General features: G+C 37.6%; 2 protein-coding genes across 3 annotated transcripts; one reads left to right on the forward strand and one right to left on the reverse strand.

Moving 5' to 3' along the window:
- Positions 1-418: 418 nt before the first annotated feature.
- Positions 419-3,231, forward strand: LOC110798130 (uncharacterized). 2 transcript variants are annotated; one of them, XM_022003279.2, is made up of 2 exons: positions 419-658; positions 1,771-3,231. In XM_022003279.2, exon 2 carries the CDS (start codon positions 1,919-1,921, stop codon positions 2,927-2,929), a length of 1,011 nt encoding a protein of 336 aa, XP_021858971.1. In that variant the 5' UTR covers positions 419-658; positions 1,771-1,918; the 3' UTR covers positions 2,930-3,231. The 2 variants fall into 2 exon arrangements, with proteins under 2 accessions (XP_021858971.1, XP_021858972.1); XM_022003280.2 differs by having other exon boundaries at positions 420-658; positions 1,763-3,231.
- Positions 3,232-3,615: 384 nt separating this feature from the next.
- On the reverse strand, positions 3,616-9,751 carry LOC110798119 (peptidyl-prolyl cis-trans isomerase CYP18-1). Its single transcript, XM_022003268.1, has 5 exons — positions 9,532-9,751; positions 9,335-9,409; positions 4,984-5,145; positions 4,455-4,613; positions 3,616-3,972 (listed from the first exon to the last, which is right to left on the reverse strand). Exons 1-5 carry the CDS (start codon positions 9,532-9,534, stop codon positions 3,889-3,891), a joined length of 483 nt encoding a protein of 160 aa, XP_021858960.1. The 5' UTR covers positions 9,535-9,751; the 3' UTR covers positions 3,616-3,888.
- Positions 9,752-9,795: the final 44 nt, after the last annotated feature.

Consider the following 9,795-nt stretch of genomic DNA (forward strand, 5'->3'; position numbering starts at 1 on the left):
TCAAAATTATTTTTGAATTAAAAAAGTCGAGTGCCATGTAGATAAATAATTAGATGCCACGTAGATATTTTTATTACTTAATTATCAATATTACGCATATGCAATTTCATCTGAAATCAAACACTCTAATAATTTAAAAAATAAATCTAAAATGAAATTCAATCCAAAATTATAATATAACAGTGGGTACATATGTATGAGTATTTATTTTAACTTAACAATTTAATAGAATTCGTGCATCGCACGGGCTAAAATTTAGTTTTATAAAAATAATTAACCAAACATAAAGTATGGGATTGGATGATTTCAAACCCATTCCTGATTCTAAAATATGCTGAACCAAATACACCCTTAATGATTTAATTTCCATTTGTCTATTTGGGCCAGGCCCAAATTTGTAGCATGGTTTCGAATATAGGCTATGCAGAAATACAGAGTAACTGATATCTTCTTCAACCTAATTTCAGTTTTCTGGCGGAAAAACTTTCATACAATCAGCAAGTTTGCTTGGGAAACGTGAATATTAGATTGAAATCTCGTTTCCCATTCGTTTCCGGGATGAATTCAGTTTCAAACACGTCTCTATTTTTCTGAAACGGTTTCGCCGCGTTCCGAAACGCGTTTCCCGGTTTCCCCGTTCCAGGACGTTTCGGAAACGGTACGTCGTGATTTTTTGGCGTTTCCGTGCTTCGTAGGTTGGAACATTATGATTTGTAAAATATGTGGATATTGTGAAATAGAAGCTCTGAAAATTGATTAGTTAGTCCAAATTGATAGTTTGCTGAATTTATTTTTTCCATAATTTATTTTTTCTGGGTGCAAATTAGCCACAAAGGTTAATAAAATCATCGAATGAGGGAGAGGAGATTCGAACTTGAGACCTATCGGCACAAAACCTCATTTTTAACCACTATGCCAAGACCTCATTGATATTTTTTGCATAATTTGTTAAGTTCAGTTGGTTCAGTGAATTTGTTGACTTGTTGGCCTGTGAAACAATCCTGTTTGTTCTGTACAAGTGTGTACATTAAAATTGAAGAGGAATATTTTTAAGTTAGGTAAAATTGAACCCTTTTCAATGGTAGTCGGGGCGGTATTGACAAACTGAAGCCAGGATGATCTAGTTACTTTCACCAGACTTTGTATTGTTGGCTGTTGGTGCCCGGAATTTATAGCAACAAAAAAGTGAACTGGTCAAGATTTCTCAAGTGTTTGGATATATATTGCCAATTTGCCATTCATGTAAGAGTTCTATATGGAAATGATGGAGTGATTGCAAATGAGAGTTCGGTGAGCCTAGCTTGCTACCAGATTGTCTGTTAACAATGTGTAGGATCATATGAACCAAAATCGGAATATAGCGAGGAAGTTTACTTTCTTTTTATCAGTTTGAAAAGTGAAAATTAATTGTGATAATTAGCATGGATAGGATTATGGGATTGGCGGGGCAGTTGCTGTGTTCTGACTTACCTGAGAGTTTGCCTAGGAGAGTAGGAGGGATAGCTGATAGCGCCTCTTTCAGAGGAAACAATTAGGTCAAGCATCCACCTGGTAATTTTGGTGTTTGATGCCAAGAATGATGTTTGAGAGGGGCATGCCATTTAAATTGATTTAATTACATATCTCTACTAGCCATATGAATCTATAAAATGAAAGTTACAAGCTGACCTGTTCTGATTAGCATATTTTACTATAACTGATGTTAGTTTCATTTCTCTTTGGTTGATTGTATTGATATTTAACCGATCTGATGATCTTCAAGGTGTTCAGAAATTGGAGAAGAAGAAGTCAGATAAAGAGAAAACGGCTGGAATTTCCTTTGAAAGGCGGTATATTGGTGTGAAATCATTGTTGCTGGTGCTTCTTATACCTGATTCAAGAAAAACCCATTTTCTCAAGCATTGCTTCTCTACAAATCATGATCAGAAATCCGATAATTGCAGGCATGAATTACACAAAGAAGAAAAGTGCTGTACTTTACCACTACCCATGCCCTGATGGCACCTTTGCTGCCCTAGCAGCACACCTTTACTTCTCTGCAACTTCGTCCCCAGTTGTATTTTTTCCCAACACAGTCTACAGCCCTATCAAGGCAGACCAATTGCCCTTGCAAGAAATCGGCGATGTTTACCTTTTAGACTTTGTGGGGCCCTCTGGTTTTGTTACTGATCTGTCATCCAAGGTTGACAATGTGATCATTCTAGACCACCACAAAACTGCGCTTGAGACTTTAGGTGGTGAAACCTCATTGTCTGAGAACATAACAAAGGTGCTAGATATGGAGAGGAGTGGGGCAACAATTGCTTATGATTACTTTAAGCAGAAACTTAGTGAAGAGAGTAAAACCAGGTATGAATCTGTGCTTGCTGAATTTGAAAGAATGAGAAAAATCTTCGAGTACATTGAGGATGCGGATCTTTGGAAGTGGCGACTTGAGAAAAGCAAAGCCTTCAGCAGTGGGTTAAAAGATCAGAAATTAGAATTTGATTTTCAGAAAAATCCCTCAGTATTTCGACAGTTGCTCTCATTAGACCTCGATTCTGTTATTAATCAAGGTATTATAAGCTTAAATCATAAGCAAAAATTGATAACCGAGGCTCTTGAGAAATCTTATGCAATTAACCTTGGAGGTGGGGAGTTCGGGTGTTGCCTAGCTGTTAATGCAGATGAAGCTCTTTCAGAATTAAGGAGTGAACTTGGGAACCAGTTGGCTTTTAAGAGCCAAGAACGGAACTTAAGGGGTGTTGGAGCTATTGTGTACAGAGTCCCCGAGCTTGGGAATGACCAGATGTTGAAAATCAGCCTCCGGAGTGTCAAAAGTGAAGACACAACTCCTATCTCAGAGAAATACGGGGGTGGTGGACATCGAAATGCTAGTTCATTTCTGCTGAAGTTGGCAGATTTTGAAGCTTGGAAGATTAACATTTGATGTTTCTTTATGCTGTTTTTGGTCAATCAACAAGGGTTGTACTCTTTAGTTGTTTAGTTGCCAATGTTTAGTGGAACTCCTTCATTAATTTATTTTAGTAAAACTTAATCCCCCTTTTTTACTTGTGATTTAGCAGTAGATTTTAAAGTCCATTTTGTAGGAGAAAATTTGATTTCGTTCTAGGCCAGGGTGTATTACATGTATAACAAAACTTCACCTTTTTGTCCCGAAGGAAATACTGTATCAACTCCGATTTGATTTTTTTCGTAAGGCTCTATTCTATTCGACTTATTTTAACTGAACTTATTTGAACTTATTTTATCTTATCTGAAATAAATTTATTTGTGTGTAAATGTCTGAAAAAACTATTTTGTCTGAAAGTCGAACGGAACATAGCCTAACCTGTTATGCCTTTCCACTCTACTCGTGAACTCGTCTTTTTAGGTAAAATCTAAAGATTCCTGGGAGATTTGATGATTTCCCCCAGCAGTCCAGCTGCACCTCTTTGAATAAATCAGAGCTAATTGGTAAAACTCCTCACATTCAACAATGGAGTCTTATACACCTCTCTTCAAGCCTTTGCTAACCCAACTCCAACCTAGAAATTATCGAGCATGATCCATTTACATCAGACGCCAAAAGTAGATTCTAGCACACACACAAAAAAAAAAAAAAAATTGAAATCGTTTTAATAAGTTGAGAAGATTTCTCAGTATGTTAGATTATCATTAATCAGCAAAAAGCCCTAATCAAGGGGACAGTTTACACGGTTGGTTTTCACAAACTATGAGCCAGTGAAATTACAATACGCACTGTGCTATACATGGTGCAGGAGAGCAATTGACATCCTTCTAAGGCTTCAACTAGTCACTATATTAGCACTTCAGAAGTGAAAAAAGCAATTGATTGTCATTTATACGGAAGACGCATCACTCCCCTGAATGCAATATACTCAGCCTTCAACCAGCAAGGGGATTAGCATGTAGTGTAACACGGTTGAGCCTAATTTCAGCAAGTGGGCGATCCCCTGGACCCGTTTTCGTCTGCATATGCCAAAAACATATTTATCAGGGACAAATTTCATAGAGGATTTGCAAAAATACAAATGTCAGAACATCTTCATGGCACAGGACAGGGAAAGAAAAAACTAGCTCAAAGGAATTCAATCAACGAATTAGGTTTTTCAAATTTCAACACAGAATGTGAAAGGCTCGGCAGGAAACTTGTAATTGAGGAATTGAGAGAAGATCAAATGGAGTACCACACCATAATGGTACAAGATCCAAGAGAACATAAAACAAGCTAAACGGAATATTTATAAAAAAAAATATGGTTTTATGACGTGTAAACTGAGTGTTGCCTGATACATAGATATAGATAACTGATCAGCTAGAAGTTACACATATTGGTTCATAAAAAGAAACAATCAGCAGGAAGCTACCAAAGGACAAATGCTAATAGAGTAATAACAATAGTTCCCATAACAAATGGCAAGCACAAGCAATTATCAAATATCCATCATTACCTTCTCCATAAGATCAAGGACCTCAAAACCATGGATCACCTTGCCAAACACAGTGTACAATCCATTCAAATGAGGCTGCTTAGCATATGTCAAAAAGAATTGGCTTCCATTGGTATTCGGACCACTATTAGCCATTGCCAGGATCCCCCTAGCATTGTGCTGCACAAGAGAAATACAGAAAACAAAATTAAAAAACAGAGGAATTAGTTTAAGCATTTATTAATTGTTCTCTAGATACTTCCAACAAAAAAATGAAGCAAGACATTTTTTGTTGCATCTCGGTCCTTGCTTCAATATCAGACACATCAAATAAACAACATAGTATCATGATGAATTAAGTTCAAGTAAAAACTGCAATCTCTTGCGCTGTAAAACAACCTCAGTAGTATGGTCTAACAAGCCTTACAGCCACATGAAAAATTTGGCATCTAAAGTCGGAAACTCAGTTAAGCTCATTGGTAAGGACAACATTTCAATGAAAGAGGAAAATCTAGATAGTAAACATGACCAAATATAATTTATAATGTACCTTAAGGGACTCTCTTATCTCATCATTAAACTTTTTGCCCCATATACTCGTACCACCTTTGCCTGTGCCAGTCGGATCTCCTCCCTGGATCATAAATCCTTTAATGTTTCGGTGAAATATGGTCCCATCATAGTATCCACTAGCGCATAGAGCCAAAAAGTTCTGGAAGTATAAAAGGCATTAAGATCATTGACAAGAAAACAACTAATTTCAAATTAGGGTGAAGTAAATCTGTAAAACACTACACTGGTTTTCATTCTTGAGACATAAAATCCATGTGGACTACCATCTCCAACCAACAACCCTATCACAGATTCACAGCTCACATATACTTCATGTCTTCATGTAAAAGAAGATTTTACATATTACTGTAGAAAATAGATAATGTATGTAGTTTTGTGCAAGGAATCAGGAAAAGTGAAACAAAGGATAACAAGTACTACACCTACAGTATTTTATCACAACTTAATCTAGGACAGAAGGTTTTGCCAGAGTAGAATGTTATGCAAAGGACAATAACCAAAAACTAATAGGGGTTGTTTGGTTCAAGCCTCAGAGGAGAGGGATAGAGAGGTATAAAGAAAGGAAAAGGAATTGAAATCCCTCAATTCCCCAATTCTTGGTCACGAAGCCAAAGCGAAAGGAAACTTGGAACCTTTTCCTTAATTTGGTTGAAATGTTGAATAAATTCACAAAAGCCTCTAACCAAGAAATAAATTGCCAGGCAGTGATTCTGTTCTCCTCTTCCTCTTTCTCATACAGTTACCCCTCATTTCCCTCACTCGCCTCCTCCACCACCTTTTTTAACTCACACTATCTCTCTCACTGATTGCCTTAACTCTTTCTCTCGTCACTGCTTTTCTGTTTACCACCATAATTTTCAGAGCTGTACCATTAAAGGCTTCAAACACAACCAAAGGCAAACCATTAAATGACTTAGATCTCGGAAAACCTTTCCTGGAAAGCTCCAACCAAAAAATACTAAAAAGGAAGGGTTAACTGTTCAAAATTAGTGTTTGGAGAGGTAGGGAAAAAGTTGGTGTAGCATTTCTATGCAAGAAGGGAAACAAGTTAATTTTTTGGCGCGTGTGTTTGTGGGGGGTGTTGGGGGCATCAACACGAGGAAACACCGAAAAAAATAAAGTAAAAAAGAGAACAACGAACAACAAAGAAAAAGAATGATAACTCTTCCTCAAATACTAAACGGCCTCTTAAAACCTATGTTCATTAGAGACAATATGTCATCCATAAAATGCATAAGAGTAAGAATGGACAGCTAAGTCCTAGGACTTTTCAAGGATAAAATAGCAAGTAAAAAACCTATGTAAAGCATGACACCAAATGTAGAAAGAAACACTTAAACCTTCTTCTTTAAGGATGTATCTCTACAGATAAAACCAATTACAAGAGAACTTACCAAGGTATGTATGCTTAATGACTTAATGAGCGATCAAATTTGTTCGGCTAACCAAATTTGTTACCATTTGGAATGGTAATTTAGGATCTAATTTAGTAAATTTTTTATTGTCCAAAAAGCATATAAGACTTCCAATTCCCTTTGAGGCTTCACATGATCAAAACTCGATCACCATCCTTGGAAGACAAACTAAACAAAATATATGCACTCGTCTGCAGTCTCCAGCCATCCAATCCGTAATCCACAGACCCTTGAAGTGAAAATACAACCTTTTTTTTTTGATAAGCAAGAGTAAGAGCATGTACATTGGTTGGCTCTTCAAAAGAGCTCTTGGAGGACTCTCCCCTCTCTCTCTACCACTATCTCTCTACAAGACACACTCAAGAATTCATTCTTAAAAACACCCAACATTGATTGGTTCCTCAAATGAGCTCTCCGTTATTATTTTTACCATTTGGTGGTCCACAATTAATTGTGTTTTTAACCAAAGTTACTATCCAATTTTCAAAGTTACTCCCCACTTTTCAACAAGAATCAACTCTTGAACTAGGATGCTCAGACTCGGGTACGGGTGTCCGACTTGGGTACGGGTCCAAGGGTCGGACTCAAACTTTTTTAAAATCAAGGACTCGGGGACACGTTTTAGAAGTGTCCAAAATTCAGATACGGACTCGGGGACATGGCAACCATTAAAAAATATTAATTTTATTTATTTAAATATTTATAATGACAGTATAAATATTAATAGATGAAGTTTTTTTTTTTAATTTACTCCATATAAAGTAAATGCTTTGAAAGTTGAAAACTTGAAACTATAAACTAAAAATCACGTGATATATTTTCTCAAGATAAGAAAGTGGGTCAAAAGAATATCAAAAGCTAATTAAAATAAAAGTAAATAAATAAAAATACTGACAGGTTGTCCCACTTGCTTACCTAGTTATCCCCAATATTTTAATTCATTTTCAGTTTAATATTTGCTTACCTAGTTATCCCCACGTTATTTAATTCATTGTCAGTTTGACAGTTGTCCCCCACCCTCCCCACCTTTCCCACACCTACGTACTAAAAAAAAAAAAAAAGAGAGAGCATCGACTTTCATGGAGGTCGTCTTCCATGGAGGTCGTCTGCATTCAGCAACATGCAAGAGCATCAAACTGGCCGGAAAACATTCCCAGTGACTCGCATTTCTCAGGCGACCAGAAGCCCCAAGTTTTCGGCCTCCATATCCCTGATTCGAGGCCTCTATTTTCAGATCTGGTTTTCAAAACCCTAAAAGACGAGTCCATTTCCCCCAAGGCGAGTCCGGTCCGGATTCCGTGTCCGCACCCGCGTCGTGTCGTGTCGACACCGGTACGACGGGGTGGTGGAGCGAGTCCGAGCATCATAGCTCTTGAAAGGCTCTTGGCCAAGAGCTACCTTGAAGTAGCTCTCCATGAAGAGCTACTCAAGAGCCTCTCAAGAACCACTCAAGAGCCCCAATGTTAGCCAAAAGATAGTTCTTGTTGGAGAGCTACTTGAAGAGCTACTTGGAGAGCCACCCCAAGAGCCCCAATGTACATGCTCTAATGATATATTTCAGAAACAAACCAAAACTGTTACATCTCAAAAGTAGACTGATGCTAGACATCTTCTAGGAAGAAAAATCTGAGCAGGAAACAGTCAACTTTAAACTACCTAGGTAGCACCTACCCAGAAACATGCTAATTACAGTTTAGACTCTCAAACCATTCTCTGTCAGCAGTACTAATTCCTCTAGGATATACAGCCTGAATCCTACTTTTTAGGGTATTGAGTATCTTCTTTACAGTATTGTCTATGCTAGCAACCTTCTGCTGCCATAAAAAATCGTTACTGACTCGCCAAATTTGGTAAATCAGTGCCAGGGTACATACTATGTAAGTTCTTCTTTTGAACTTGGAAACTTTCAATCTTCTGCTAGCTCTAATAGCTGCATTGATGATGTACCAGCTTGGGTTGAAACCAAGCCAATGCCTTAAACTATCTCTGCATTTTCTACTGTAAACGCAGTCAACGTATAAGTACTCATGGGTTTCAGCAGCTGTCCCACACAAAAGGCAAAGGTTATCAACTGCCATGCGTGGAGGGCCAACCTATCTTTAGCCTGCAATCCTTGCTTGACAGCCAACCATGCCATGAAACTGTGTTTAGGAACTGCTAATCTTTCCCACACAAAAACATCCCAATTGCATCACTCATCAGTTACTCTTAGTTGATCATAAACCTTTTTAATCACATATTTACTACCCTGCCCCAATTGAGCAGGGCTTAGCACACTTTTAATCTTCTCCTTTACTGCACATATCTTCTTCCAGTACCAACTACTGTTGCTACTAGGCACATAAGCCCACCAATCTTGACTTTTTATGTACACCTCATTGACCCACCTTACCCATATATTTTCTTGCTTGGTAGAGATGGCCCAAACGTGTTTTTCCAGAGCAGCTACATTCCAGCATTCTGTATCTCTAATGCCTAAACCCCTTCCTTTTTCTTCTTAGAACCTGCATCACATGCCACTTCAAAGTCCCAATCTTTTTCTAAACAACAATACTATCCCAATCCATTCACATCCCCCACCCCCCTCCAAAACTCCATGTCCCTTGAACCCAAAAGGAACTTGTAGAGTTGTAGGCTTGTAGGAGGTAGCTACTTAATTCTACAACGAATCAAATCCAAAAATCAAGTATGTTGGTTATGTAATTCAACTCAAAGGTACAAAATTCAGTCTTACGCACAAAAATTCGTCAAATTAGATTAATTAACATCCCAGTAACAGCTAGGCATATTCAAAATTATACAGAAAGTAAAACGTCAACAACTAATTACAGTAAGATGATTTTTTAATTTTTTTGACAAGAACAGTAAGATGAATCCTCAACAAGATTAATTAACAAGGAAGAGTAATTAAACCTCAGCAGCTTTGGGGACTTCATCACAGAAGATTTCACATTTTATGTCGCCCAGATTAGTGTGAAGAGTCACTGACTGGCACCAACAACAAATTCCAAGTTAAATGCCAATAATAATAAATAAATTAAAAGCGTCGATTCGAAGCTGCACTATAGGTGTTCGACGAAATTCCTAAGTGCATAAGAAGAAAAACGTACCATTTTTTGTAATATTTCACCCAGAATAAGCTAGGAGAGAGAAATTGAGCAGGGAGCTTGAAGTTTTGATGCTACGCTTTTGCAAGAACGCGAGATCAATCGACGCTGATAACTCTAGAAACGCCGGTTGAAACTTGAAAGGTTCTTTAGTTGTTGATGAAATGGGCGTTCATTGTTTAGGGCTTTAGGCATTTGGTTTTACTGGGTTTGGTCAAACCTGAAAGTAAAAATTGCCGAATTGGTGGTCTTCCAAACTCGTATAAA

Source organism: Spinacia oleracea, chromosome 2, assembly GCF_020520425.1.
Source record: "Spinacia oleracea cultivar Varoflay chromosome 2, BTI_SOV_V1, whole genome shotgun sequence".
NCBI lineage: Eukaryota > Viridiplantae > Streptophyta > Magnoliopsida > Caryophyllales > Amaranthaceae > Spinacia > Spinacia oleracea.

Excerpts from the sequence above, each read along its gene's own strand:
- LOC110798130 (XM_022003279.2), top strand. The coding sequence starts at position 1,919 with ATGATCAGAAATCCGATAATTGCAGGCATGAATTACACAAAGAAGAAA.
- LOC110798119 (XM_022003268.1), bottom strand. Across the intron at positions 5,146-9,334 it reads AAGTCCCCAAAGCTGCTGAG|AACTTTTTGGCTCTATGCGC; the intron begins GTTTAATTACTC and ends TTATACTTCCAG. Across the intron at positions 4,614-4,983 it reads AGATAAGAGAGTCCCTTAAG|CACAATGCTAGGGGGATCCT; the intron begins GTACATTATAAA and ends TCTCTTGTGCAG.